At 49.5% G+C, this 27511-nt stretch overlaps 10 protein-coding genes across 10 annotated transcripts; 7 read left to right on the top strand and 3 right to left on the bottom strand.

Annotated features, from left to right (window-relative positions):
* Positions 1 to 704: 704 nt before the first annotated feature.
* FMAN_04172 (putative glycogen synthase kinase 3 alpha) lies at positions 705 to 2185 on the top strand (the record flags this gene model as incomplete). The annotated part of the gene is made up of 6 exons (XM_041829148.1): positions 705 to 750; positions 830 to 1002; positions 1061 to 1144; positions 1199 to 1547; positions 1598 to 1996; positions 2052 to 2185. 6 exons carry the CDS (start codon positions 705 to 707, stop codon positions 2183 to 2185), a joined length of 1185 nt encoding a protein of 394 aa, XP_041679940.1.
* Positions 2186 to 2607: 422 nt separating this feature from the next.
* Positions 2608 to 2982, top strand: FMAN_04173 (uncharacterized protein; the record flags this gene model as incomplete). Its single annotated transcript, XM_041829147.1, has 1 exon — positions 2608 to 2982. The coding sequence occupies one exon, from the start codon at positions 2608 to 2610 to the stop codon at positions 2980 to 2982; it is 375 nt and encodes a 124-aa protein (XP_041679939.1).
* A 683-nt stretch (positions 2983 to 3665) lies between these two features.
* On the top strand, positions 3666 to 6242 carry FMAN_04174 (uncharacterized protein; the record flags this gene model as incomplete). Its single annotated transcript, XM_041829146.1, has 4 exons — positions 3666 to 3717; positions 3804 to 4279; positions 4329 to 5409; positions 5458 to 6242. 4 exons carry the CDS (start codon positions 3666 to 3668, stop codon positions 6240 to 6242), a joined length of 2394 nt encoding a protein of 797 aa, XP_041679938.1.
* A 496-nt stretch (positions 6243 to 6738) lies between these two features.
* Positions 6739 to 9256, bottom strand: FMAN_04175 (uncharacterized protein; the record flags this gene model as incomplete). The annotated part of the gene is made up of 5 exons (XM_041829145.1): positions 6739 to 6850; positions 7137 to 8386; positions 8441 to 8596; positions 8663 to 8943; positions 8998 to 9256. 5 exons carry the CDS (start codon positions 9254 to 9256, stop codon positions 6739 to 6741), a joined length of 2058 nt encoding a protein of 685 aa, XP_041679937.1.
* A 1276-nt stretch (positions 9257 to 10532) lies between these two features.
* On the top strand, positions 10533 to 12064 carry FMAN_04176 (uncharacterized protein; the record flags this gene model as incomplete). Its single annotated transcript, XM_041829144.1, has 2 exons — positions 10533 to 10566; positions 10626 to 12064. The coding sequence occupies 2 exons, from the start codon at positions 10533 to 10535 to the stop codon at positions 12062 to 12064; spliced, it is 1473 nt and encodes a 490-aa protein (XP_041679936.1).
* Positions 12065 to 12658: 594 nt separating this feature from the next.
* FMAN_04177 (putative ATP-binding cassette transporter protein YOR1) lies at positions 12659 to 17185 on the bottom strand (the record flags this gene model as incomplete). The annotated part of the gene is made up of 3 exons (XM_041829143.1): positions 12659 to 14969; positions 15020 to 16659; positions 16784 to 17185. 3 exons carry the CDS (start codon positions 17183 to 17185, stop codon positions 12659 to 12661), a joined length of 4353 nt encoding a protein of 1450 aa, XP_041679935.1.
* A 1988-nt stretch (positions 17186 to 19173) lies between these two features.
* Positions 19174 to 19854, top strand: FMAN_04178 (putative CSL4-core component of the 3`-5` exosome; the record flags this gene model as incomplete). Its single annotated transcript, XM_041829141.1, has 2 exons — positions 19174 to 19629; positions 19684 to 19854. The coding sequence occupies 2 exons, from the start codon at positions 19174 to 19176 to the stop codon at positions 19852 to 19854; spliced, it is 627 nt and encodes a 208-aa protein (XP_041679934.1).
* A 1086-nt stretch (positions 19855 to 20940) lies between these two features.
* Positions 20941 to 21882, top strand: FMAN_04179 (uncharacterized protein; the record flags this gene model as incomplete). Its single annotated transcript, XM_041829140.1, has 1 exon — positions 20941 to 21882. One exon carries the CDS (start codon positions 20941 to 20943, stop codon positions 21880 to 21882), a length of 942 nt encoding a protein of 313 aa, XP_041679933.1.
* Positions 21883 to 22974: 1092 nt separating this feature from the next.
* On the bottom strand, positions 22975 to 24177 carry FMAN_04180 (uncharacterized protein; the record flags this gene model as incomplete). The annotated part of the gene is made up of 1 exon (XM_041829139.1): positions 22975 to 24177. The coding sequence occupies one exon, from the start codon at positions 24175 to 24177 to the stop codon at positions 22975 to 22977; it is 1203 nt and encodes a 400-aa protein (XP_041679932.1).
* A 1925-nt stretch (positions 24178 to 26102) lies between these two features.
* FMAN_04181 (putative VPS68 Protein involved in vacuolar protein sorting) lies at positions 26103 to 26805 on the top strand (the record flags this gene model as incomplete). Its single annotated transcript, XM_041829138.1, has 3 exons — positions 26103 to 26195; positions 26331 to 26689; positions 26742 to 26805. 3 exons carry the CDS (start codon positions 26103 to 26105, stop codon positions 26803 to 26805), a joined length of 516 nt encoding a protein of 171 aa, XP_041679931.1.
* Positions 26806 to 27511: the final 706 nt, after the last annotated feature.

The raw sequence follows: 27511 nt of genomic DNA, 5'->3' as shown, positions 1-27511 counted from the left end.
GTCCGTCCCTCACCTGCGTCGCCACCTTAGGCTCTACCTCTCCATTAGTACTCGATCTATGTTTAGGCCCTGTCCCCCGGCGTCCTTTTTCCCTCGTTACCAACAGCTTTTTATACCCCGTCTCTTGCCCACTTTCTCGCGCCCACCGTTCCCTTTCCTCCCCTCCCTTCCCCTCTGCCCCGCCCCCCCCTCCAGCCTGTCCCGTGCCACCAAAAACACCACCGATTCTCCCCCTCGGTTTTCTCTTTGTTTCCCCAGATACCCTTGGCCTTGCCAATTCTTTGCGCATCGTCCCTGTCACCGTCTCCAGCTCACATACGGTCAATAGTCTATTCCGACAGCCGGCAGACGTTTTACCAGCCATAAATCCACCGGCTGCCAAACTTTGAGTGCAGAATTAACCTCACGAGTCGCCCCTCTGCGCCCGTGCCGATACCCTGTTCGACCGAGACATTACTCGTCCATCGTCATCCAAGTGTTCTGTACTCGTCTCGCGCAAATACAGACCTTTGTTAAGAAATCATCATCGGCCAAGCTTCTGCTTGCGATTCAGCTTCTTTCAATCAAGTCACCAACATTGGCCCGCTCTTTTTGCCCATCACGGCTCCCACTACACAAAGCATCCCTCTTGCATTGAACCGCCCCGGCGACTTTGCCCACTTTGCCTGCATTTTTGCTTCGAATAGGATATACGCATCCAAACAATGTCGGCTCATCGGCCAAACGCCTTCAACAGCCTCCGGATGGGAGGTTAGTATACCAACCCCTGCCATTGGGCCTGAATCTGTGCCTGTTTTGATAGATGACCGCTCAACTGACACAATTGCAGAGGTGATCCGCGAGAAGGTCCAAGATGGAGTGACTGGAGAAACTCGGGATCTGCAATACACGCAATGCAAGATTGTTGGAAATGGCTCCTTCGGTGTTGTTTTCCAGACCAAGCTGTCCCCTTCCGGAGAGGATGCTGCTATTAAACGAGTTCTTCAGGACAAGCGATTCAAGGTACTAGGCACCAACCCAACTTGTCCGGGCCATTTACTAATTGTGTCCTCCAATCCAGAACCGTGAGCTCCAGATCATGCGCATTGTCCGCCACCCCAACATTGTTCAGTTGAAGGCTTTCTATTATTCCAATGGTGAACGTGTATGGGATCTTGCTCATCCAGTTACGTCGCCCAATCCGCTAATTCCCTCATAGAAAGATGAGGTTTACTTGAACCTCGTCCAAGAGTTCGTGCCCGAGACCGTCTACCGAGCCTCTCGATTTTTCAACAAGATGAAAACTACTATGCCCATCCTGGAGGTCAAGTTGTACATCTACCAGTTATTCAGAGCCTTGGCATACATTCACTCCCAGGGCATCTGTCACCGAGACATCAAACCTCAGAACCTTCTCCTGGATCCCAACAGCGGCATCCTTAAGCTTTGCGATTTCGGAAGTGCGAAAATTTTGGTCCCTAATGAGCCCAACGTTTCGTACATCTGCTCCCGGTACTACCGTGCACCTGAACTTATCTTTGGTGCGACAAATTATACCACAAAGATCGGTAAGATTTCTGTACGAATACTAATTATACCTCTTTGCTAACCGGCCTAGATGTGTGGTCTACTGGCTGTGTGATGGCTGAATTGATGCTTGGTCAACCTCTCTTCCCTGGCGAGTCCGGCATTGATCAGCTCGTCGAAATAATCAAGGTCCTGGGCACTCCTACTCGAGAACAAATTCGAACCATGAACCCCAACTACATGGAGCACAAGTTCCCCCAGATCAAGCCTCATCCATTTAACAAGGTCTTCCGAAAGGCGGATGCCAATGCTATTGACCTCATCGCCCGCCTCCTTGAGTACACCCCAACCGAGCGACAGTCAGCCATCGATGCTATGGTTCACCCTTTCTTTGACGAACTTCGGGACCCCAATACAAAGCTTCCTGATTCGCGACACGGCACTGGCCAGCTTCGTGAACTCCCTGCACTTTTCGATTTCACCCGTCATGGTATGATGAGATTCCACAGACACCTTCATCAGCAAGATAGCTAACAATGATCCAGAACTCTCAATCGCCCCCAGCCTGAACCAAAAGCTTGTTCCAGCACACATCCGACCCGTGCTAGCATCTCAAGGCCTTGATATCGACCACTTCACACCCTTGACGGAGCAGGAGATGATGGCGAAACTCGATTGAGCCGGCCTCGCGTCGAGGCGAAGGGTAGTTTGCATTTGCTTACACCCTTCTCAGGCTCTCCGCGGCTGTGGAAGAGTCCTGCCTCGTCCACTCCCAGTACCGAGCTGAGTAAAAGTGGTTGGGAGCGATGGCCCAGGCTAAGGCCGGGTCAGATGGCGGGCAGGCGCTACATGGTCCTGAAGCTAATAGCGTCGGTCTTTGATACAAGGCACGGTGTATAGGCGTCGAGGGCCAGATGAGAAGGCATGTGTGTTCTGGTGAGCGTTGGAGTCTTTCCCGGCAGGGAGGGGATTGGGCGTTGTGCGTGCCCTTTATATGAACCCGCTCTCAGTTTTGCCTTAAGGCTAGTCACGACGAGGGATAACCCCATTGATGCATATCACAGGGAATTACGTTTTTAGACCACGTTTCGATGCATGAGGATGATCGGTGCTCTTTTTTTATTGTATGCGTCTCAAGGGAGGAACCCAATTATTCGGCTATGGTTGGCTTTGCGAATGGCGATGATGACATTTGTTGAATTCTTCTTTTGGTACCGCGTTATGCCTTTGCCATGGTTGCCCAGAGGGTTCCGATCCTGGGATTGGTTGGGGATGCCTGAGTGGTTGAAAAGGTTTGGTCTGGTATGGCCTGCGGTGAACATAACCTGGCAACCAATATTGTCCTCAACGCTGCAACGAATTTATCAATTGAAGCTGGCCATGGACGGCCCTGTGGCATTTTACTCTCGCTTTCCCGCCGACGTGGAGGAGTTTGGCATTATTTGGTCTAGTCGTCAATGGTCCAAGACGATATAAAGAATAAGGGACTGCTTATGAATCACAAATAAAAGGCAGAAGAATGAATGACGTGACGCATTGAAGCACGTGGGGAGCTCTGAATTGACGTCTCTGGAAAGCATACAGCTTTTATGTATAGAGTTCAATTGCGCAAGTTGATAAAATCCATGTTTTTTGGTTTCTACTTGGTACTCTTCGAGGATCATTTTACTTGAGTGATCGCCAATGTCTAGAAATTAAAATTTGAGTATCGAGTCTATTATATTATGTCAAGCTCGAAATCAAGTGGCTGCCTGTAAATTGGCCGCATGCTTTGTAGCCTCGCAATACCGCCAAAGGAAGGGTCTCATATGAACCGTTTATTTGATGATTCTGAATCATAGCTGTGTTGGGAACACAAGCAGACTTATGTCAGTGGTTACATATATCTGCCTCAGGCATTCACACTAAGCTCAGGTGTTAGCGTGTTAGCCTCGCGGTACTTTTCGCTTCGTACGACAATGCTCCAATCCCACGCTAGTTCATGCACCTCAGGGCAGCTACCAATATCACTCTACTTAATTCCGTCCCTAGTGGATGTCCCCCAAACTTTTAGCAGTGACGCAGCCTCGCATTTGATCTCACAAACTTTACTTATCATCACTACGAGCCACCATTGAGATTCGACAAGCAGCTACGTTTTCAAATACGAGAAGCGCATCATGGCCGACTACGATCGACGACCAGGCGGCTACCGCAAGCGAAGATATCGAGGTGTGTTGCACTGAGCTCAGCTCGATGCAAGCTACGCGAAGCTGTCGCGTTCCCTTCAATTTACCTGCTAATATTTTGTTATGTAGATGATGACGACCATTACGATCGCCGAAATCAGAGAAGACGGGTTGACTCGGCACCTCTTCCTGTGCGCGTCCGACGGCAGCTTCTGAGCATCGCAGACTCTCCTTTGCGCAGATGGGCTGAAGAAGTTCAATCCATTGCACATATGGTGGCCGAAAATCATGACGACGAAAATCTTCGCAAGACATTTCTCGACTTGGTGACGCAACTTCTGCTCGAGCAGCCTCTCAAGACGCCCTTCGTTGCCGCCGTTGTTCACATCATCAATACCCTGAAGCCTGAGTTCGTTGACGAGATCCTCGCTCGCATTGGGCAAATGACAGCAGACAAGATCGCTCAGGGCGAATGGCGTGATGTAAAGTTGCTTCTTAAGTTTCTGGCTTGTCTGCAGTCTTTGATGGAAGGGGATGGCCTCTTTCCCATCCTAGAGGAGCTATTCAGTCGAGCTGCGGACCTCCAAACAGCCAGTTCGGACGACGTGAGTTCAACGATGTGGCAATCTGAATCTGTTTACTGACTTATGACAGACTATTGGTACCGAAATTGTCAAGATAATTCTCCTTACCATCCCTTACATCATGGTGTCCGCCCCTGGTCAATTTCAGCAAAAGGCTGCGGAGTTGATGGAGAAGACAGACATTATTGCTTCCGAACCTCATGCCCTCCAGGTACTTGTTGATCCCTATCACCCTGAGGGCAAAGAAGAGAGTCCTGGCACGTCCCTTAGTGTTTGTATGCTGCTCCAACAGCAGCTCCAGTCTGAAGCAGCCAAGAACTGGGAACTATCATGCTTGCCACGACCTTGGGAGATGCCACTGGAGGATATCGAGGCTCAAGACAAACTCTCGAATGCGCCTAAACACGCGCTTCCCGCTATCGCCATTCCCGCAACAGTTATTGCCGGGCCCCGACCTCTGTTTCCAGAGATATACTTTTCAGTCTACTCTCAACAGGATATCCCTTCTGTCCCAGCTGTGACCGACATCGCTGCATCCCTTATTCGCGATGGCCTTCTTGACACGATCAACATCTTGGACTTCAACCGTAATGTGACGGCTCGCTACTTGATGGACCTGGATTGCTATTTCGCCGACGGCACTTTTGTTAAGCGTGCCACTCCTTTTGATGAATTGAAGAACTTTCCCGATGGTAAAAACACATGGAAGCCAGAGGATGTTGCTGTCGATACAGTGTTCTCGCAGCTGTTCCAACTGCCCACGCCCGAGCGAAAGCTGGTGTACTACCATTCAGTCCTCACTGAGGCCTGCAAGTTGGCACCAGCCGCTATTGCCCCTAGTCTTGGTAGGGCTATAAGATATCTCTACCGGAACAGCCCTCAAATGGATCTGGAGCTGAGCTATCGGTTCATGGATTGGTTTTCCCACCATCTCAGTAATTTTGGCTTCACCTGGAAGTGGGCAGAATGGGTCGATGATGCGCAACTGCCAAATGCCCATCCCAGCAAGTGGTTCTTGAAGGGTGCCCTCGACAAGGAGGTGAGACTGAGTTTTGCCCAGAGAATTCAGAAGACCCTCCCTGAACCCTATCTACCCTTGGTAGGCCCTGAGAAAGAGAAAGATGTTCCCGACTTCAAGTTTCAGAATCCTGGTATGTATCGAGTTCTATTGCCCAGTGCAGCTTACTGACATGCTTCAGAAACACCGTTCTCCAAGGAGGGCCAGGAAATCGCCAGTCTCCTGAGACGGAAAGCACCAGATGAGGAGTTTCAGCCTCTTTTCGACAGCATTCGAACACAAGCTTCAGAGCAATCATTGGACCCTATTGTTGCCAGCACAGATGTCTTTATGACCGCCGTCTGCTGGGTTGGTTCCAAGTCGTTAAGCCACGTCCTTGCCTGTATCGAGCGAACCAAGGGTCGATTACTTGAAGCTGGTAATTCCTCCGATGCGGCGCGCGCCCAAATTATCTCTGCCGTCATGAGTTACTGGCACGCACACCCTGGTGCTGCTCTCTCAATCATCGAAAAACTTGTCAACTACTCCATCTTGACCCCTTTTACCGTGGTAGACTGGGCTCTTGTGGCTAGCACGCCAGCCAACGGCACTGATGGTGGTGATAGTCTCACCGAACCTCACATCTTTGAGCTAGTCTTTAACACGATTTTCAAAGTCACGCGTCGCAGCCGTGATGTTGTCGCTGCACCCGAAACCGATGAGGAGACGCGCATTAAGGAGATAAAATCGACTCAGGATCTTTTCCGCGCCATGAATGATGCTCTCATTAGCTGGGCTGGTGGAAGCAAGGATGAGCTGATGGAGGGAGGTGACGGATCAAGCGATCGCGAAGCCATGATCCGGCGATGGGGACAACGATGGCTGCGTGTCTTTAAGAGGATGGGTGCTATCGAGGAGGCCTTTGTTCTCGAGGTGAGCAAGAATTTGGGTAAAGACAAGATGGCTACGGATGGAGTAGAAAATTAGACGACCGAACTGCAAAGTTTCGAACACGGAGCGATAGATATACGTGTACTAAAATGGAGCTTACTCGGAGTGTCATTTCTGAAACTACAGGGTACGAAATTCAGGTAATTTACATAATTTCAAGGGATATGTTATCTTACGACAAAACATTGTTAAGTTATATACTGCAGATATTATGAACGTTTTATGTGACCTGGTGTATCTCATCCACATGTATAAGTGGATTGGTAGCATTAATACATAATTCGTGACTTGAGTTTGGTTTACAATATTGCCCATCCTAAGCTCACTCATGAGTGAGTATCCGCAAATGGTGATTGAGCTCTGGCTTGCACCATCCCCAAGATATTTCTGCTTGCATGACCATTGAATACTGGTCTCGTCCTAGTAAACCGACGCTGCGCCATTGCTGAGGGTATCTCCTTTGAAACAAAATATAGGGCTGATGCAGAAAGTATGATTCAGCCCGAGAGCCGACAAGTGTCGTCTGATATGATTAAACAAGCAGGTTTCGTTTGATGCGCTGGGGTAACACGATTTCGTTGACCATAAGCTGTTCGGCGGCCTGGGACTTCTCACCTAGCTTTTTGAGCTTGTCCATTAGGTGACTATGATCAAAATGTCAGTTTATCGATGTTATCTGACACGGGATGGGCGCGCCTTCGGAATCCATCTATAATGGACCTAAAATTGTGTCTGCTCGCAAGAACAGGAGTCTTGGTTGGAGACGACTCTGGTGTTCGTGGCTGAAGAGAGGGTGCAACAGGGCTGTTCGCAAGTGTTGGAGTTGAGGCTGCAGTAGCAACTTGGTCTATAGGCGGGCTTTGCCTTTGCTGGGTAATGCAAGGGGGGTGTAACTCAACGACAATCAGAAAGGGCGGGAAATAAGCATACTTTACAGGCAAGTGACCGCGAGTGGCTTCGGTCCTGGCGAGGTTTACACGATCCATCTGCTGTTCGTGCTCGTTAAAATGGCGTCTGATACGGTCTCGGCAGTTTTGAATATCACCGCCACGGACCACATATCCACAATCCTCTTCTTCGCAGACCCATGTCTCGCCAGGGCCACGTGGTACGGTCGTAGGTATGTTGTCTGCTCTTAGATAAATCTTGACAGGGCCTTCGGATGTTTCTTGAGCATCTTCATCCTCGGACAGACTCATGTGACTGGTATTACCCATAGTCTCTTCCTCACCAGAAAAGTAGTGGGATCGCTTCGGCTCTGACCCCTCATCTTCAGAGTCACTATCAACTTCAGAGTGAGGCCGCTTTCTAGAAGTGGTTGCCAGACGAAGACTGGACTTGATACCAGATGGACGACCTGGTCGCATAAGGCTCTTACCTGCAGGCGAAGAGCGAAGAGGAGTTGAAGGCCCTTCATCGTGGTTCCTAGAGGTGGCTCTAGCTTGCGAGGGGGGTGCTGTTTTGCTTGGGTTGTTCTTGTTAGATGGCTGACGTCGTTTAACGTAGAACGGAAAATCTGATGGTTTAATGAAGACAGGGTTGAAAGGCGTTTGGGCGAGCTCTTGTAGCCAGGAATAGAATTCGCCATCATACTTATCCTTGTTAAGAACCTGTAAGAGAGCATGCGCGTTGTAATGGAGAACTTCCGAGATAGGCACCCTATATGATGGCCTTATATCCCCTTTGTATGTGGGGAAACTGAAGTTTGACCAGAATCTCTGAGTCACAGCTGGGATGCTCAGATGTCCGCTCCTGGAGTTGCTGATCTCTACGCGAATCCACTCAAGGGCATCAAGAACGCTCCGGAAAGCATCGTCCTTGGCATCCACCGTACCAGGTGCCTGGCTCATACGGGCGCTTGATACACTAGCTGAGGAATGAACGCTGGCCGGCCTTGTTGACCCATCTCTCGAAATCTGTGTAGAGCTGAACAGGTCCACGGCAGTGTTTTCGGGCCTGTGAGTAGCAGACCGCGATCTTGAGTATCGTCGTCGGGGAGAACTGTCCTCAGGCTGAATGATATCTGGGGTTGCGTCGTGAGCCGTCGACGGGGCCGAAGAAGCATTGCGAGTTCGGGAGGTCAATATCTGTGAGACAGGGGGATTGCTGGCCTCAGCAGAGGGGGATCTCTGGGGCTGCGGAGGATTGTTCATTCTTTCAAGCTCTTTGTTGTATAGATCCTGAAAAGATTGATAAGATTCAGTAGTCCGGACGACAAAGGATCTTGTACTCACTTGATGTCTATTTATCAACCATTTGAAGAAAGGGGTCACGAACCACTCGACCTCGCTCTGGTCCTGGATGCATTGAGCAATCAGAAACGAAGCATGGTCATCACATCTTGTGATCACTTCCTCGAGTGTTGAACCATCTCCTATACTGGCAGCATACTTGAATAGAGAGTCAGGATCGTTGTATAGGTAGTTAAGCAGCATACGAGGGACCGCGATACGTACCTCATGGAATACCTGGTAGAGTTCCTTCAGCGCATCTTTTTTGCTCTTCTTCGCCTTCTTGGGTTTCTTATCCCTGTAAATTGCCATCAATCTATAGTAGAGCCGTATAGCCTCCTGCATCTTTCTGTATATGGGGAGGTATGCTGGCGCAGGGTTTAATTCGAACCATCCACAAGCACCCAGCATCCATATGACTGGAGAACCGCTTTCGGATTCTCCGATAGAGAATTGGCCGCATTTTCTGACTTCGAAAGGTGTCAAAGAACGCACTTTCATTATGACTGTGATGCACAGTTAGATCTCATTACATCATAATCATGGGTGCAAGAACCAACGGCGTGCTCTCTGCGACTGCTCCTCAATATGGAGCAATCCTCGGATGATGTAGGGGCCGCGAGTAGCGACATCGAGGGCGTTTTCAAGGGTGTGACCATCTTTGTTGAGAACGACGGCATCATTGATCTCGAAGGTTGTATCTGAGTCCACACCACCAGGGTCAAACCGCAGCACCGATTTCTCCTGCTTCCATGATCGTTGACTCTCATCTTCTGTATCGACACTAGACGTAGACGCCCGGCGGGGGCGCCCGACCATGTTTGCAATGTTCAAGCCTCGAGAGCGCTCATCGAAATGGGGCGTTAAGACGTTTGCTGGTCGTTGATTTGAGAGCGCACGAGTAAATCGGCCCCGGTAGGCAGGGAGTAGAGATGTTGATGAATTTCAACTTGTATTGAAAGTACCGGTCAATGGAGTAGCGAGAAGTGGTTTGTTCGTAGCAAGAATGGGAAGTGTTGGTGATGTGAAAGTGGTGCAGAAGGACTGCAACTACAATAAATGTGCAGTTGATGAGAGCTAACTTAGCATTCAGTCGGCAGGCCTACACAGAAACGCGGTCGCGCTTCAAATGGCAAGATAGCGGGGCAGATCACTGACAGCCCACTAAAGTTACAGGGGTAATTGTTTTCTAAAGGGCCTGCACGAGGTAGGCGAGGGAAGGTAAGAAAGCTTGGACCTGTATCCAATTAGACAAAAATACTCGTGACACTTGACATGACCTCTCCATGCCGTTCGGCTTGTTATTTTTGACACCCTTCCTTGAGCCTCCAAGTTTTCTTACTCCCTGGGGCAAGCCTAGGGGAGCAAGAAAACTCAAGAATTGAAACAGGGTAATAAAATAAACTTAGTAAGACTCCCCTACACCACGGCTAAATTATCTAAATATTATTATCATTTAGGGTCAAGGTCCTGAGTTTTCTTTCCTCCTCTGGTAGGCAAGGTACTAAGGTGAGGTGTTCTTGGGTGTCCCACTAGAACGCGTTGGCTAAAGTGCCTTTGCTCCAATCAAGGATTGCCGATAATAGCTCGTCAGGACCTAAAGCTGAAATAATTACTCGGGCAGTATGTGTATTCCTGTTTCGTATTACAGGTAATCGGTGAGCCTGGAACTTTCAAACGTTTACATCGGATTCAAGGCAGTTACAAATCTTAATTGCTCCACGAACTCACAAATCGCTTGTATCCGTACAATTGTGCTTAAAGCATGCTCCAAGCTTCTCCTGTTTCTATTGTTCGCATAGGCATTTAACATGACTTATTGTAGCCTAGACTACTTTTAATTGTTCCTGGTAATTTTTAAGCGGGGACTACTGCTGATAAGACTTTTTTTTTTCTGCGCCGAAGACAATGAATCGAGCTCTGAGGTCAAAGTAAGTGAGTGGTGCGTTTGGTGGCGGGCGCTGGATCTTCTTAACAAGCTCCACCGCGGCCTCAAGTTCAACAATTTCCATTCCTCCCTTCTCTACTGTTTTCTCCTCTTGGCCATATCTAGTCCTTTGGAGGGCTTATGCGACTTCCCCGAAAGACATTGAAGATGGCAGCGGACCAGGTCCGAGAAGGCGTCTTTGGTAGGTGAATTGCTGACGCTGTTCCGTAGCGAACTTTGCATTGACATGATCGCTTTTAGCCATCAACAAGCCTTGCGGCCAAAGCTCGGCGCAAGTCATTCGCGAATGCCAGCAAGCATTCAATCCCTCTAGCTTTTTCAAGCCATTGATCGATTCCGAGGTCGCAAAGCGCATTAGCGAATCCGGCAAAGAGTTCGCCCGTCGCAAGCTCATCAAGAAAGCCTCGCAGGTCAAGATTGGCCATGGAGGAACTTTGGATCCCCTTGCTACAGGTGTTCTCATCCTGGGCATTGGATCCGCCACCAAGTCTCTTCCCCAGTTTCTGGAATGCACTAAGACGTACGAGACCATCGTTGTATTTGGCGCCGCGACCGATACCTACGATCGAGTAGGTCGCATTCTGACCAAGCGGCCATATGAGCATATCACTCGTGAGAAAGTTGAGAAGGAGCTCGAAACGTTCAGGGGCCGTCAGATGCAGATCCCGCCCCTATATTCTGCGTTGAAGATGAACGGGAAGCCTCTGTATGAGTATGCGCGTGAAGGCAAGCCCATCCCACGACAGATCGAGGGTCGAGAAGTCGAGGTCGAGGGCATTGAGCTGGTGGAATGGTACGAGCCTGGGAAGCACAATCACCGATGGCCAACCGAGGAAGCTGAGGCTGCAGAGCGCAACCTGGCGGAGCAGGTCTGGAGGGTTAAGAAGCAACAGGAGACCAACAAGAAGTTGAGCCCAGAGGAGAAGCAACAGGACGATAAAGCGATAGCGGCGCACGAATCGTTCAAGCGCAGCTTTGAGGAGCGCCAAGACGCGCTTATCAAAGATGCACCATCGAAGCGATCGCGAAAATCCAAAGAGCCTCCCATGATGTCTGGCGCTCTTGGACAGCTACCACAGCCGACATACTCTAATAAGGGGTCGAACCTGGTTCCAGAGTCGCCTGATACAAGCACACCTCCCCCGTGGAGCGACCAAGGACCTCCCGCCGTGAAGGTGCGGTTGACTGTAACATCTGGATTCTATGTCAGGAGCTTCTGCCATGATCTAGGGGCTAAGCTGGATTCAGCTGCCCTGATGGCAGAGCTTGCTCGAACACGCCAGAGCGACTTCGAGGTCGGGAACGACAACTGTCTCGAATATGAGGATCTGGCCAAGGGTGAAGAGGTTTGGGGGCCTCAAGTTGCTCGTATGCTCGAGAGTTGGAGCAAGAACAAGCCACAACCACCCGCTGGTAACAAGTCGAATAAGAAGAAAAATGAGTCGAAGGGCAATGGCTCACCTAAATGGAAACAAGACAAGCAACAAAGTCCCAACAAGGGAGAAAAGCGAAGACGATCGAATTCCCCAAACGAGACAGAATCACCGCCTCGAAAGGCGATAGCTCTTGAGTCTCAGGAGGACTCCAAGCCTGTGAAGGAACCCAAATCAGAGACGCCAAAGTCTGAAACCGCAATTAGGTCTGAGGATGAGAAGTCATGGAACGGCATTGAGGACTGAGCCGTGGAATGTTGCTCGTTGCAAGAAGTACATATAGCCAGGCCAACTGACGACACGAGGTGGTGTTTCTGAGTTAAATGGCAAAGCCTATAAAGAGTGGCTAGACTAGAATATTTCTAAAGCGTCATATGTTATGCCAGGCGTTCCGCGTTTTGCAAGCTACGAAGAATATATCTTTATTATGTATCAAGACCAGTCTTTAGTGCACCGCTTCGTCAAGGATCGCTCGGGTTCCAACAGTGTCCTCATTCCCCAGCTTTCAGACGATCCGAGCAGACCCATCAAGTGCTGTACATGTTATCCTGGATGTTCCTATGTGCAATTTGGTGTCAGAACTCCGACAGTCCTTACAGTATCTCACTTAGGACGCACGGGGCTTGCCCACACACATTCTATCAGTCTAAGCAGAGTAGTTGTGGGTTGGGAAATTATGCACATAATACATATAAATCCGCAACGAATGGAAATAACTGTATTCTGATTTATGAACTAAGATGCCGCATCTTTCGGGCTCATTGCGCTTTCAAATATGAATGACTATATCAAATCTATATGCTTGAACACCATTTTCATGATTATAATGCTGTCAGCACCTCACTGTTGGCTGCTCTCTCCTGTCACCAAACCCATCTCTTCTTTTGCACCGTGTATATCTTCGACCCTGATACCACTGCGATCACACATGCTGCGAAAGATACCGCCTCTTTTCCACAGTTCCATCGGTGTATCCAGCTCAGCGATACGCCCTGCATCCATGACACAGATACGATCGTAGCCGATGATGGTTCGCAGGCGATGAGCGATGCACAGAAGCGTTTTGCCGCGGAACCCAACTGCCATAGTAGCCTGGATCTTATCATCTGTCTCCATATCCACCGAAGAAGTGGCTTCGTCGCAAACGATGATCTGGGCGCCTCGGACAAGAGCTCGTGCGAGTGCCATGAGCTGCCTTTGACCGAGCGAGAAGTTGAGGCCATCCTCCTCGACAGGGGTGTCGAGATGTATACGTGAGGGATCGTTTGTACGGCGTGCTTCTTCGGGCGATGCAGCGTTGGCAGGAACAAGATCCGCTTGGCGCAGAGCAGACCAGAGTGCGAGATCAGTGTGTTCATGGAAAGGATCGAGGTTGCTGCGGACAGTCCCTCTGAAGAGAGTGGGATCCTGTGGGATAATCGCGAGCCGGGATCGGAGATCGTGAAGTCCAAGGGTGGAAATATCGAGACCATCGATGGTAATCTTACCACCAGAGATCTCAACCAGACGGAACAAAGTGCTCATTATAGAACTCTTTCCAGCACCAGTACGCCCAACGATACCAATGCGCTCGCCGCCCTTGACATGCATCGTCAATCCTGAAAGGACAAGTGGGAGACCAGCACGATATCGCATCTCGACATTATCGAAGACAATTTCACCCTTCTCGGGCCACGTTTTCCGAACTTCGACGGTATGTGAAGGAGCCTCCTCCTCAAGTTCAGTACCATAGTAGTAAAGTCTCTCCACAGCATTCATAGCATTCTCGACTTCGGCAAGTTGACGCACAGAAAATTGCATCATGCCAACAATCGAGAGGATGTAACTCAGAACAAGGCCGCCAGTGGAAGGATTGATCGAGAAACGGGACGTAACAACAAGGATGGCTGTCACAAAGACAAGGAGTACGCCGATAAGATCGATTCGCATTGAGAGCCAACGCTGATTAGCGAAGGTAATGTAGTAAGCGCCGTTCATGTTGTCGATAGATTCACGTAGTTCGTTAACGAAGCGATCCTGTAGCCCGTAGGCTCGAATCGACGCGACACCTGTGAGGCCCTCGCCGAACTTGGCAAAGACGTGTGATCTGAGGACGGATTCGAAACGCTTGACCTCTCGTGCTGAAGCACGGTAGTACATCGCTGCTGTGACAAATGCAATGTACAGAGGGACCAAGGCGATCACGAAATAATAGTAGAACGCAATAATGAGGATGAATACTGATGTGATCATACCCATAGTCAACAGAAACATGCGAAGTGCATCCGAAAGATTGTTGTCCATAACATCAACGTCCCGTGAAAAGCGGTTCGTGATTCGTCCAAGTGGTGTCGTATCAAAGAAGGACATAGGTGCACGAAGGACGCGAGTTACAGCGATTCTAAGCATGACCTTACTCGATTTCGTTCCCAGAATGGACAGGACCACAGAGAAGGCGAACATGAGGAGAGCCTGCACAACACCAAGTGCTGCGTAGATAGCGATGTAGACACCCGTAGAGAGATTGAACTTGTTTGAAGTCCAATATGATAACCAAAGGCTTGTCACGATATTGGCTCCCTGAGAGACAATAAGGAGGAATAGCACCAACGGAGCGTTCAATATGGAACCAGATGCCCTGACGTAGGCAGCGTAGACAGACCAAGAGACACTCGAGCTGGCCTTTTCTTCTTGGGTCATCAGGGCAGCTCCCTTCTTCTTCTTCTTCTTTTTCTCGTCTGCCGTGGGTTGCTCGCCATCGTCGGGTTTCGTGGCCTCTTCTCGCTTTTCCTCAACCGCAGTTGTCTCCATAAGAGACTGAAACCCTTTATGGTCCTTCATAAGTTTCTCGAACGTATCAACGGCTTGGATCTTGCCGTTCTCCATCCAAATGATGCGATCACAGCGACTGAGTACCCAGAGTTGGTGGGTGGCCAGGATGCGACACTTATCCTTGAGAAGGCCAAGAATGGCATTATCGAAGATATGACGGCCAACATGAGCGTCAACAGCGCTAAGGGGGTCGTCCATAAGAACGATATCGGCGTCGAAGTAAATGGCTCGGGCGATATTGAGACGCTGCTTCTGACCTCCAGAGATGGTAATACCACGTTCACCGATTTCCGTCATATCGCCGTTGGGAAGCATATCGAGATCTGCCTGGAGCGCGCAGCTAGAAAGTATGTTAGCGACAATTGAAGCGAGACAATGGAGGGAACTTACGCTTGAATGACTTCTTTGTACCAATTCTTGTCCATATCTTTACCAAATATGATGTTGTTCTTGAGAGTGGTGTTCTGAATCCAAGCATATTGAGGACAGAAAGCTCTGGATGCGCCGAAAGTAACGTGGCCATCAGTCTTCCTCATGTCGCCAGCAAGTGCAGACAGTAGAGAACTCTTCCCACTACCAACTGATCCGATGACAGCAACAAGCTCGTTCCTCTTTACACCAAAGCTGAGATCTTGAAGCTTGAAAGGCTCTCGCTCCTCGACCAAAGTGCTTGTGTCATCACCTGAAGGTTCGTGCTGGGGAGTTTGAGCCTGGATCTGCTTCTTGTCCTTCTCGCTCTTCTCGGACTCTTCCTTGTGGGACTTTTCCCAAGTAAAGGAGGCGCCTTCCAGTCGGATCGCATCATCACCTGTGGTGTCAATTGTCATATCTTCGACCATCTCTTCCTGAAGCAGAAACTCCTGAATTCGCTGAACAGAGCCCCACGCATCAATTACTTGACCCAAAACCATAGGCAACAAATTCAGAGGAATTCTGAGACCATTAAACAAAGCCAGTGAGGAGAAAACCTCGGCAGCCGTAAGACCGCTATGCGTGAGGGAGTAGCAGATGAAGGACAGCATGGAGGCGAAGATGGGGAGTGACATGCTGACGGCATTGAGTGCGTTTCGAATAGCAAGCAAGATCTGAATGGCGTGGATTTCTTTATTTCTGAAATCACCGAGACGTTCGAGGAAAGCCTTCTCCCATCCAAAAAACTTGACAAATCGGACTGACTGCAAGATTTCTTGGGTAAGAGACACACGTTGATCGGTAATTTGATTGATCGCTCGTCGCCGGTGAAACAAACTTCGAATAGCCTTCGTCAAGAACGGCATTCCAATAACAAGCAAACCGTAACCAGCCAGGGCGCTGTAGGTGATATTGACGAGCAGGAGTGCTAGAGTGAGGAGACATAAAATAGGAGACGTCCATACCATATGGAATAGAGCTGATGCCTGATCGACACGATACGTGTCAACACTCTGCAGAGCAGTAATACGGCCGTTTCCCCAGCCTGTTCCATCTGACGCATCCGGCTTCGCCTTTTTGGCTTTCTTGGCCTTCTTCTTGTCTTCAGCATCGTCTTTTGCACCAGGTGCGTTGCTCTGTAAAGCACCCTCGGCTTTGGCGCGGCCTGAAATGACCAGCGACTTTTCATAGATAAGTCCAATCAAAACTCCTCTGCTCTGACCACCAACGGTCATGCCTCGGTAGATGTAGTGGTTCGTTCCCAAACTCTGGGTGATTTGCATCAGTGTGATGCCAAAGGCCAGCCCGATACCCTTACCAAGATGGGGTGGAGGCCCACCAGTCTTGTTCGCTACATAGGCATCGGCAGCGAATTGAATCAGGTATCGAAGGGTGAATGGACTTATGACCTGGATGATGCTGGTGTAGAGGGCACATGCGCCTCCCGTCCAAAATTCCCCCTTAAAAGTCTCGTGCATAGCCCAGAATAGGGGGTGCTTGTCACCTCTTTCAACTCGTTTCTGGAACGATGCTTTCATTTGCAGAGTCAGTGGTTCCACGGCTCTGTCCGGATTGACAGTCCAGATGTCATTCTCTTCCAGGGGTCTTCGGTAGCCAGCCTATTGATATCATCGAGTCAGCAAAGGCGTTGTAAGACGGGCCGCGCCGCATATCAGAAATTGGTGGCTTGCAGATCGGCAGTATAACCAGCGAGATAGAATTTGAGAAAGTGTTAAAACTCACATGCATCAACGGTCCCATCCATTGGAATGTTAACTTGCTTAGGAAACCAGCATCATGTTCCCTACTCTGCATTGGTTTTTCAGGAACCGGAGGTGGCGAGCTCCAGCGGAGAGGATTCAATTTCTTATGCCATGGCTTCTTCTGTTGCGCTTGAGTTCCTGATGTTGTCGGTGTAATTGCTGAAGCTTCAGTTGCGCCAGTCTTGATTTCCTCGAGATCTGCAAGCCTTGATTCATGTTTCTCAGTGATTTCATCAATTTTCTCGCTTCTTTCGGCGTCTTTTTCTCCAAACTCCCTTATCTTGTCCTCATCTGAGTCGCTGGACTTTTCGAAATTTGTTGGGGGGAAAGAAGCGGCTTGGGTATCAGAGGGCTGAAGCTCCTTGTCCACAGGATCAGGCATTTTTGCGTTGGATCAGTCTCGTATATCCCGTGAATGTTGAAACAGATATGAGTCGTGGAATAGCTCTGAGGCTCGCGGCTAAAGCCTATATCTAATAATACCCAGATACAGTCTCACAAGCAATGTCAACTTTGTATAAGGTCGTCGTGAGACCAATGACACTATGAGGAGTGAAAAGGCGACGGAATTGAACCGGAAACAATATACTTTCGTCTCTGAGATCGCGATACAACCTCGTAATGGGTTGCCAAGAAACAAAACCGATTGATGGACGGCCCACAGGTAGATCTTGGCGTGATAAAATGAGAAAAGACACAAGAGACAGATGAAAATTTAAGACGAAGGGAAAGGGAATAAGGGCGAATTAGAAAAGTAATAGAATCTCGTCAAAATGACAGTAACAAAAAGATTCCGTCTACAGGGGGTGTGGGTGGGTTGGGTGTGGCTGCATCGCCTGTATGGTCGATGAAGAGAGTAGACAAAGGACCCAATGGATTACAAAGCACTGTAAAATCAGCCTCTTATTAGAGACCTTTTGAACCGACGCTCAACAGATTCGGATTACGGCAATAATCCTGGGTGCCTGCCACGCGGAGATAGCGCCAAGGGGGCCGGTGCCTGTTGCGTGAAGGATGGATTCGTTGCAGTTTCGATGACGGCTATGAGAGGCTCATGATGAAATAACAAGCAATGAGCCACCGAATTGACTCAGGCAACTCTGTAAATGGTGTTTATCACAACAGAGAAGACACAAAGTGACTGGATGGAAACAGAGACCTGGGCTGCAAGTGGCTCGGTTCGTCGAGAATAACATCATGATGGGTGCTCTTCGGCTCGGCCTCTCGCTCTGGAACTCGTTCAGTGTCCGCGTATACTAGGTAGGTGAGCTCTGACCAGCAAAACACCCTTTTAGGATCTTCGAACGAAAACGAAGTGCCTCTCATTAGCCAGTTGTTGCCAAGGGGCGTGGGCGTGGGTGTGGAGATCCCGCATGGAACCACCTCCCCCACTACCCGAGTTTGCACTAGAAGCCATTCCTCGAACTCGAGATATCATACATCTGCGTTTTATAGATTTCAGAACGTGTCATTGTGACAAGTTACCCAAGTTGGTAACTGTTGCTGGGAGATGTTGTCAGTTTAACCCGTTTAGGGGGGCGTAACAGGCATCGTACAAGTCAAGGCTGTACAGCGCTGACTGTTGAACAAGTCGAACGCTACGGAGTACAAGATGAATATTCAACATTGGCGATTGGTTGCTCAGCGCGGTCGATGCATGGTAAACACGTTGCGACTGTACCCAAAACCATGGCTGGAATCTAGACCAGCTCTTTCGAGACGAGTTGATGACCGACTTAGGACCAGTGTCTGAGGAGTCTGGCAGTCACTCAGCATAACCTCTTCGTCATGCCATGCACAGCATAACGGCTCTCTGGTCTGGTGACCTCGAATCCGAGGTATGGTAGCTCAGCATTGGCCTTTGTCCTGCTTCCATGACGAAACCTATCCCCCCGTGCCAAAAAGACCTTACCGCTTCCCCGCCCATGCAGTCTTTAGTAGCCGGACTACTGCATTGCATCGTGTAAGCGAGGAGGAACACTAAGATCCGATAGACTTGTCGTCGAATGGCGTTCTTGAGTGAAAGCCCGGCTCCGATTCGGCGGACTCAATATGTGTAGGACGGAGTTAGTCGGCAGGGACTTAAGCACCACATTGGCGCTTACATAACACATGAGCTTCAATGTCGGCCCCGCAATTGAAAGCCGTCCCGATGGATTTGGAGAATTTCAGCAAAGTCTGGATGCAATGAGACTGCATAACTGCAAGGCTGAACTGAGCTTTCGTCATCCAACACCCAACTCCGATATTCCGCAAAGATTGAGCTGACGACTTCCGGTGAATAAGCAATTTCAACCGCGCGGGAGCTGAATGAAGCAAACCCTTCACACCCTCCACCGCAAGCTCACCTAAGCACCTAAATCGAGGGTTATGGCTGTCGACGACATTCCCTCCGTTGCCCTGCCCGGCAATATCCTGGGCCCGGTCACCAAATTTGCGCCGGGGCCCGGTACACATGTTTACGGAGGCAATGTAGTTTCTTCTCTGCTTGGCCGAGTCACTGTGACACCCCCGACAAAGACCCCCGGCCCTCAAAAGCGTCTCAACAAGATCACTGCACCTACGACAGAGGAGCTGGCTACTATCTCCGTTGCCCGCCATGGTCACAAGCGCGAGATATTGCCCGACGTCGAGAATATTGTCCTTGCACGAGTCCTGCGCCTAATGCCAAAGCAAGCGATTGTGGTTATTCAGCAAGTTGGCGACACAGTGTTGCAGACAGAGTGGCAGGGTGTGATCAGAGTACAAGACGTAAGGGCAACAGAAAAGGATAAGGTTAAGATTTACGAGTCTTTTAAGCCTGGCGACATTGTCCGCGCGCAAGTGGTGAGTTTCCCCTTTGCTTGGTATAAGGTGGTGGTGTTGACATATTTGTGCCAGATATCCCTCGGAGACCAGGCCAACTACTACCTATCGACGGCTTCGAACGAACTGGGCGTTGTTATGGCTACGAGTGAGGCGGGTAATGATATGGTCCCTATCAGTTGGAAAGAATACAGAGATCCCGAAACAGGCATTTGCGAGCCTCGAAAGGTTGCAAAGCCAAGCTGAGCTTGTAGTTTCGTTTGAGAGCTGTCTTGATACAACAAGGACACCCGACATCGCTTGTCTCGGAATAATCTGGCTAGGAGACCTATCCGCCGCGGAACAAGTGCACCTGCAAACTCTATATTCTACAGGGAACAAGGCACGTGTTCATCATTATAGCCACCGGATTCCATTCATACAATGGCTTTCTGTTATCATCTCATGGCGCGAGGCGTCTCGCATAAATGCCAATTCGTCTGGCTGGGCTCTTCGCTCAAATTCGATAAAAGAGACGGGGCTTGGGATAGTCGAAGAAGAATCCACAACGACGAGAATTGAGCCCAGGACCGCCAGGCGAAAATGAGTTGGGCCTGCCCCAGAATCAACATAACAACATGATTTAAAGCTCATACCACCCGAGAAGCGTATTCCCAGAGTTATCGCATGGGATGTAACATGATCAGATATAGTGACGTGACTTGACCCTGTTTATTCATTCCAACAGAAATTTGATACGAGATTGAGTCATGAAATATCGTTTGTTGTTCTTTAGCGCTTGACTGCCTATGTCTTTGCTAGTAGTGGAACAAATGACTACCCAAACAGGGCAGATTGGGAAATCAACTGCCTGGTCTTGGTGCATGAAGGAATCAACGTAAATAACATCAACTCCCAAGGTCTCGGCTTGCTACTGTAACATGCGTGGGTATACAAGAAACGCCATTTGTTTCGTAGTCTGAAATACATACCCTGCCACGACTGGACCCTGATCACCAAGACACGCGCCACTGAAATCGCCTGCTCAGCCGCCCAAGCGCCTCCCCGCCCCTCAAGCTATCGCGTGTCCAAGGCGCCAAAGCCACTGCCCGCATTCGGTTCAGCGACAAAAATAGGGACACTCGGGCTGACTATCCCTGTATCCATTGAAACCTTTCTTTTTGAAACAACACCCCGCGACTTTTATATTCATCCCTTGGTGGCTATTATTGCTTCGCTGGCATATTCTCAGTGATTGTACGGTTTATCGCATCTACAAGCCTTTCTTAGCACCCGCCCTGCATCTTCAGTAACCGCCGACGGCTCACATACAACATCATATAGGCGCCGGCCATGTCAACGACAATGGTCATGACAATGGCAGCGCCCACTCTCTCCGCTGATTCTACGCCGTGCTGCCCGGGCTGTGGCTACTCACTACCTCTCGATCACAGCCAAGTTCAACTACTTGAGGCCCAGGCCCGTATCGAAGATCTCGAAAACCAAGTCCGTCTTCTTAATGAGAAGGCCACTGCCGCCGTCGATCGCTGGGCCGATTACGAAGATGAACTTGCCAATTTGCGCGCTCAGCTACCCTCATCGCCAACTCAGAAGCAACTCCCTGCGACGCCTACAAACCCTCGCATGTCATTCCTACAAACCGGCACCAGCCGGCTATCATCTTTTCTCTCCCCGCGCAAGTCACACGAACTTCCCCTTATCGACACCAACCCCTCCCGGCCTTCCAACCAGCGTTCCATAAGCAGCCAATCGCACCGCCCACAACAGTTGCACCCCCCGCCATCTCCATCAGCCGAAGATCTTCTGGAGGCGCTCAATCGAGAACAATGCTTGCGCAAGGAAGCCGAAGGCAAGGTTGCAGCTACCAGCCAAGAGGTTGAGGAGCTTAGCGCTGCCCTCTTCGAGCAGGCAAATGAAATGGTCGCCGAGGAGAGACGTGCACGGGCAAAGTTAGAACAGCGCGTGGATGAGCTGGAGCGACGAGATCAAGAGAAACGAAGACGTCTCGATAAACTAGAAGGGGCCATGACGAGGATCGAGAGAGTGAGATTACTATTGGCAGAGGCGGAAGAGGATGTCGAGTCAAGCAAAAAGACTGTCAAAGAGATTGAGGCGCTAGAAAGACAGCAGGAAGAGGAAGAACGAAAAGAAAAGGAGCAATCAAAGCCAAAGCAACCCCAGCCCGACCGCCGTGATTCGGTTTACAGCCTACCTGTTGATGAGCATCCGGAAAGACGGTCTCTGGAAGGGCACAGTAACAAAGAACAGTTTTGAACGATAATAACTGAGGAGAAAGGGCTACAACGACCTCCCAAGCTTAGATTGTTTATGCCCCTCGGTTAGTCAAGGCGCAGGCAGGGCACGACTCAAGGATGAAATAACTTATTAATGCATAATGAAGAACGGTACATCTTGTGGGACCAACAGCCATGGAGTATGGCGTCGGCTAAAGCGCAATACCAGGAATGGGGTTTTATGTGGTATGCGGCGAAGAACGCAATAGAGTGTACGATGATGAGCACATGATAGTATGAACGGCCTACCTTTGACATACAACATACGGCGTAATATGAGTGCAGTCTGTTCATAATCATGGCGTTTCTTGCCTAACATACCCTCTACCTGCAAGATAGAGGAGTGATTTGTCACAAACTTAAAGCTATGTTATGTTGGCAACTACTGATTTTGATTGCAATATGTCTAACTTCGCTCAGTCGTGAGAGCAAATTTGTATACGTAGGTGTTTCACGATTGAGACCAACGGATTCTCGTAAAAGGAGACATCGCACTTGTTCAACGTTTCTCTTTCATAACGGAAGTTCCAGGCTACCTCAATTGGTGTACCATCACCCATCAAATTCGTGGTTGTCTCCCAAGTTTGGTTGTCGTTAGTCACAGAAGACAGGCGGAAATGAAGATATCATGTTGAAGAGGACTATGTACTAAGAAAGCCAGAAGATAATTCTGGAGTATGGATCAAAACCGTTAACTCCCCCAAGTTATCCAAACATAGACTAGAACTTTGGTGGTCTGATAGCGGCCGTGGTTAAGGCTTAAAGTTACACCATCGCCTACAGCCAAGCTGAACTATTGCATCGTCGACAATAGCCCAAAACTCGACTCAAAACACCACGTACACATTACCGAGGATCGTTACACCTATATCCCCTCATGACTGAGTATCGAATTATCCACAAGCCATATCCCAATGAGAAAAATGCCACTCTCTTGACGCCGCTGTTGTAAAATGATTCAAAGGTGATGCCCCTCCTGTAACATCAAATGTTTTCTCTGGTAACAAGGACGCTTAAGCATGATGTCGCTCGCATGTAAAGTTTTCCATGATAGAAGTCGCTTGATACCGGTTTAGATTCGGTTGTGCGCGCCAGGAGAGCCACTGCCATAGGATGGGCGCCTGGCGGTCGAGGCAGGCATATGTGGAGGCGGCAGACTCGAAGGATCGTCAGCGAGAAGATCTTCGAGGAACGCACTAGGGGCGCGTTGGCTTGGTGGTCGATTGAGATTGAGGGTCGAGTTGCTGATATCCCTTCGGCCTTGGAATGAAGGTGAATCTGGAGGACTTGGATTCAAGGTATGTCGTGAAGGAGTGCCAAAGTGACCGCGTGAATCGGGGCGTAAGTTGGTCATGCTGATGTTATTCTCATGTTGGCCACCGGGAGAGCTCGTGCCAGCCGCATAAAAACCAGATGGCAAAAATGCAGAGCCACGATTGCCAGCCCCGTTGCCTGATGCTGCGGCAGTTGGGGAGAAAAACAGATTGGAGGCACTGGGAGTTGACGATAGAACAGGTCCACGGGTGGTTCGTCGCACGCCACGACCAGCAGAGAGAGACATTGTCGATCCGGTATCAGTATACTTGTAGAAGGGTGCAGGGGGCGCAGGAAAGCCAGTCTTTGCGTTCTCGCTATGTTGGGCTTTGGCTGCTCGCTCAACAGACCGATGGAGGAGGATGCCAACGATAAGACGCCAGAGTAGGATGGCGAGCCCAAGAGCGCCAAGGATAGCACCAACTGCAATAAACACGGTACCGTCAGGGGCACTCGAGTGTCGCATGAAAGGAGCGTTGTTAGTAGGGGGAACCGAAGGAGCTGGATAAGTAGGAATTGGCTTGTATCTTGTCAAGGTAGGCATAGCTTCTTCCGTGCCAGAAGAAGCAATGGATGTGATCGTGGACTGAATGTCTTTGGTTTTGGTTGGACCCTCTCCTGTCGCAGTACTAGCCTGATCCTCTTCCTTAGTAGACTTGGAGTCATCTTTCGCAGTAGATTTGGGCTCTTCTTTTTCCTCCGTTTTCGAAGACTGCTCGTCTTTCGTTGACGCAGGCTTCGCGTTGTCTTTCGTCTCAGTACTAGCTGCCTCAGCGGCTGTATTGGTGGGTTTATTGGCATCGCTATTCTTCGAATCGGTCGCCTCAGGAACAGCAGAGGGATCATTATTCTTGGGGTCATCCTTGGTATCTTGAGCCATAACCAGGCCACCGTACATTGAAATGGAGGCAAACACCGAGACCAAAAGGTCAGGTCTCGGTAGGTAGTTGATTGGTCTCATGCTGAAGTAGTCGTTTCAATCGGCTATCTCTCAGAATGGTTATCCAAACAAATTACGTCCTCAGGATCGATATTAAGTATTGTTGGAAAAGATCTCTCGTGAGATAGGCGTCAGGAACCGCCGAACGATCGTGTGAGACTCTATTTTGCGATCGATCCAGGGTGGGTGAGATAAATTGCGTATATCGAGGGTGGTCGAAAGGGGAGGTCGAGCGTTGATTTAGCAGATGTGTGCTCCCGTGATGAAATAGCGCGTAGAAAAACAGGCGTGTTTCTTCGAGAATCCGGAAGCAGGAGGCGACTTATTGCTCGATAGCAATGTGTACGTCCGAAGGGATATGCCGCGTCTATTGTCCTGGCAAGGGGGCGAGCGGAGTGAAGACAGCAAGCGAGAGATGGGTAATTAGTGAAGTTATCTGTGCCGGCCACCTGCAACTCGAACGAAGGGATACAACAAGGACTAAGAAAGAAATAAAGAATGTAATAACTGCATAGGCGAGCGAATGAGTGGGCGTAACCAAGCGAGTGGGCGAGACGCACTACCAAAAATCGCGTTAGCAATTGTATGATAGAGGGAAGATCGGGTTGAAGCGATGGGACGGGGAAGGGACTGAAAAGACGGGGTCGCACAACAGAGACAGAAGCGGGCAGGGACTGGGGCTTGCTGTACCTTCCTAATGCCTGCCTGTCAATGCGTGGGCCAGGTGTTTGCGAAGGGCAGGCCAGTAAAAAGGAGAATGGTGCACCTGATGTTTAAGATCGAATAGGTCTAGACCAGGTGTTGTTGGGAGGATCTTATTCGCCCATGTTCTATAGCGTCTGTCTGAAAAACATTAGCAACACTGCAAATATCAGGAGAGCTGCGGCCTATTAATACCTAGAGGCTAATGCGGCAATTGTTTTGAATGTGCAGCGGCTATCAACACTCTGGATTCATTCGGTGAAACTTGACAGACACGGCTCGCCGCCACACAGGTATGGTGGCCAGCCTTGGATCCCCAGCGGCTGGCTGTTTTGGCCCACGAACCTCGATGGCTCTTGGTGTTGTGCCTGAGAGCCTCGTCTAATAATGGTTGCCCCATGGAAAGCGTGGTGTGTACAGTCAAGTTAATATATGATAGGTAGGTACCCAGCATCTGTTGTTGTCCGGCTATGAACGTAACAGGCACCATTGGTTGTCAATGTCCTGCTACATTTGACAAGTACTTAGTTGCATATCCGATCCGCCACGGTTGGGTCTTGTTCAAGTGGCTTCCTGTCGTTACCCTTCTTGATGCATTATCTTGCAGATAGAGATGCTGTATCCGAACCGTTGGACACCGTTGAAACGGCATGCAAAGTAAAATGTTTAGCTGAATAGAGTTTTGCCTTGATCAATATCATATGCGCCACATCACTATATTTCGGTCCCTTGCTTATGCCCTGACCCTAAATATCTATCAGGTATGAAGCGAAACTGGAGCTTACAGCTTACAAGACCTTGTGTTAGTAGGTACATGCCCGATGGTGATACTTGTCACTATCCGCAGCTCAACTCCATTGTTTTCAGGGTCCTGCGTGAGCGGAGCGAGCATCGCACCGACCAGCGGGGTAATCAATGTGACATGGCTCTCTACAACGGAGATCTTCTGCGTCTCCGCGAGTGGATTCTTGTGTTTTGCAGTTTATGACACCCAGCCACGCGAAATGTCTCCACGATCATGACCCACTTCACCGAGTCACACTTCCAGACAGAGATGCATCACGTGATCCCAATCGGCGCTAAAGCAAGGCCGGTCCCGTCCACGCGTGAGCCTCGTCATTGTCAGCCTCCAGTCCCGAGCACCTATCGTCAACACGATCATTCGTCAACGATCAGCGATACTGCAACATCAGACAACTGAACTACAAGAACCAAACCTTTCCCAACGCACATAATCTGTAGCCATGGAGGAAGAACGTCTTTGGAAGTTTCGACGGCCTGAGTGGCTCAACACGGTCTGGGCCCGAAATGCTGGTGTCTACAGCGCCGGAGCTATTGTACGTTGAATCTATAAAATTATCCCCTGCTTGAGAATTTGGTGTTCTTCTTGCATGGCTCTCTCAACGCATCATGCGCCACTTCATGCGCTCGTTTTGTCAATAGTTTGGTACTCACCACCTGGTGCGCTTTAGTTCTCCATCGCCTTTTACATCATGCTCGATTCCGCAGTCTGGTCCAAGTCATCACGCAACGGCTCCGATATCCATGTCAAGTTTGTTGACTGGCTGCCCTTTATTTTCTCCAGCTTGGGCATGCTTATCATCAATTCGGTCGAAAAGCAACGCCTAAGCGCCGATTCCTTCAGCTACAGCGGAAATGGGGTAGCATGGAAGGCTCGCGTGGTTCTGTTCTTGGGTTTTGCTGCTCTCGCTGGTGGAATGGCCGGTGGTGTAACCGTCTTTGTTCTCAAGTTCGTTGTGCCCAGCGTCGCTATGCCTGCTCTGGGTATGGGAATTGAGAATGTGCTCAGTAACGCTCTTGTTGGCGTTAGGTAAGAAGAATGTTATCCCAGGAAATCGAATGTTTTCACTAATTCCGCACAGCTCTGTCGTCCTGTGGATCAGCCAGAACATGGAAGACGAATACTCCTACAACCTCTCCCTGTAGGAGCACCGCAAAGCGGCCAGAATAAACTTTCGAATTCGGGTGATGCCGGAGGCGTATTGATGGGCTAGGCTGCATTCTTGGAGATAAAGACAAGCTGTACGATTAAGAGACAGAGCTTACGGCATATTACACCAATGGCACATGGCCGCCCTACTGATGTTCCGCATACAGGAGCACATGGCAAATAGTACTGGCGACAACATACCTGAACGCAACTCGACTATCATCGGTACATGTCGAGTGTATACCTTTTTCTGAAATAAGAATGGTTTAGATTTAATGTTTGTAAGGACGGAGTGAGGGTGGCTATTACACGTTGAATGCAATCCCGCCTTTTGAGCTTGGAGATAGCGGGTGTCCAAAAGCATGAGACTCGATGAATATGAAGATATACCTAGTGGAAGTGAGGAGCTTATTGATTGCCTACCTACTTAGTAGATTAAGGTAGGTAATTGTGCGAGTGACACTAAGCTCTTTACATGCTTATTGGAGGTAGGCACAAGTGTTTGTGCAACTGCCCTGACCAGATAGGCTGAAGAGAAGAAAAGGATGGAGTAAGCCTAACATGAAGTAGCTAAGATGACTAGACGAAGACACCCCGGGACACCCCACAGAAAGTCAACAGAAGGTGACATAACATCTGCCTTTACATAACCAATCTTTGATCGCCTTCAACTTCTTGGATAGTTACACTTCTTTCATATCA

The sequence above is a fragment of the Fusarium mangiferae genome (genome assembly GCF_900044065.1).
Source record: "Fusarium mangiferae strain MRC7560 genome assembly, contig: FMAN_scaffold003, whole genome shotgun sequence".
In the NCBI taxonomy this organism is placed as follows: domain Eukaryota; kingdom Fungi; phylum Ascomycota; class Sordariomycetes; order Hypocreales; family Nectriaceae; genus Fusarium; species Fusarium mangiferae.
The sequence above is the reverse complement of the archived record's forward strand: the minus strand, read 5'-3'. Positions and strand labels throughout refer to the sequence as shown.